The 1854-nt window shown below is 40.1% G+C and overlaps 1 protein-coding gene across 1 annotated transcript; it reads right to left on the bottom strand.

The window, feature by feature from the left end:
* Positions 1-6: 6 nt before the first annotated feature.
* LOC122143359 (glycine cleavage system H protein, mitochondrial-like) lies at positions 7-690 on the bottom strand (the record flags this gene model as incomplete). The annotated part of the gene is made up of 3 exons (XM_042754032.1): positions 7-281; positions 458-528; positions 616-690. Coding segments are annotated over 3 exons (343 nt in total), but the record flags the coding sequence as incomplete, so codon positions are not given.
* Between the last annotated feature and the right edge of the window lie 1164 nt (positions 691-1854).

Genomic DNA, 1854 nt, shown 5'->3' on the forward strand with positions numbered 1-1854 from the left:
AAATTTCTCCAAATCTGTTCCGATGAAGAACTCGTCTAAATCTTGGATGGCTTGAGGGTGGGTTCATCGTCATTTTTGAGTGAACTATTCCTTTAAGCTGAAAAATCCATTCCAGTTTGAGTCCAAATGAGTTTGAAGTAAAGTCTCACCGTCTTTATAGCAAGATTTGTTGACCAGTCCTGGGTTGTCTGCCAAGGCGTCATTGACATCTGTCACCTCCCCCGTCAGAGGAGAGTACAACTCACTCGCTGCTTTAACACTCTCCAGAGCACCAAATTCATCTACGGTACAGATGCCAATAAATAAGCAAACAAAATAATAATTGATCATAATATTTGCTTTATTTACTACTAACAAATAACTGTATTTTGTTATAAATAGCTGTACCCTACTGTGAATGTGCTCTTTACAGAACAAGTTTAACAAAAGCAGTATTCTCTAGAGAAAGAATGGTTACCAGACTGTGATAACTTTGTCCCAACTTCAGGGAGCCCACAGTAGACCACGTCCCCCAGTGCCTCCTGGGAACATTATAAACCTTGACAACACACCCTATATAAAAACAACACCTCTTCCTATAAAAAATGTAGCTTTAATAACCAGTCTAACCTGTGCAAATTACTGATGCCCAATGTTGCCACACCACTGTCCACGCGAACCCACTCCTCGTGTTTGTTCAGAACTTCAGTGCTGCAAAAACAGCGTAGAGTAACATAGTTCACAGGAGTTTATCACTACCATAGCATTTCAAATTGATTGCAACATCAGTGCACAGATAGAGAGATCTGAAGTTTCACGCGAGGCGCCTGTAAACATTCCTAAGTTTGAATACCTGCGCAAAATCGAGTGGTGGTGCTCGGATACTGCCTTCTCGACCGCCGATCTAAGCCGGTCGGGCGATTTTCTGTTTGACAGTCGAGGCAGCGAGGAGGTCAAACTAACAGAAGCACATCGTAAAAAATTGTGCATTACTGCGCCATTCTTCAAAGTACGCAAACATTAATGGACGCCGGCGCGCCTCGATGATGTCATTATTCGAATGGCCTATTACGCGCCAGTGATAAGAGCAGTGCTTTGAGCGAAAATGTATTTGATGATCAATTTGTCTTATATTACATTTACATTACATATATATATGTCTATATCTATATCTATAACCGGATAGTTGAAAAATAACATGGGCATTTGTAATAGTGAGTACAGGCCGTTTGTGTTTGTACATTTTCTTTTAGTGTGATGCTAATTTTCCCAATAGTTTTAAACATGGTTTAAATGTTTTATTGTACCTCTTTATGTTTAAAAAGAAAGAGTGTTTTGTGCATTTATTAAATTGATTATTTTCGCTTCTGGCATAGCCTACCAGCGTGATGACGTCATCGCACGCATCTCATAGTGCAGCCCGCGCGCCAGTGATGCTCATTCGTAGTAAATGCAGAAGGAGAAGCCATCACCGATGCGTTCTTCTCTTCATTGTCATTGTTAGTACCGGTAACTGCCAGAAGTATGATGCAAAACGCTTTTAGGATTTCAGCACAACAGGTATTCCGTATAATAGGAACGAGTTGTGTGTGTGTGATGCTGCTGGCTCGCCATTATATGAATAGTGAGTCATGAGTTGCGTCGTGTTGAGCACATGGTTAGCATAAGTGCCCCGCGATTAGCGCAAAAGTCCTTTATAACTGGTTAAAGTATAAATACTATTTGAATCTATAAGAGATAATATTGTTTCACGTTATGAATTATCTCTAATTTACATACGTGGTCATTATTTGGCAGTGATGTCTGTAAACTGTGTGTTATGCGTTACAGTTGAGTGAATGTAGATGAGCGAATTTCATATGTCTCGTCATTCAA

The sequence above is a fragment of the Cyprinus carpio genome, unplaced genomic scaffold, assembly GCF_018340385.1.
Source record: "Cyprinus carpio isolate SPL01 unplaced genomic scaffold, ASM1834038v1 S000002839, whole genome shotgun sequence".
Taxonomy (NCBI): domain Eukaryota; kingdom Metazoa; phylum Chordata; class Actinopteri; order Cypriniformes; family Cyprinidae; genus Cyprinus; species Cyprinus carpio.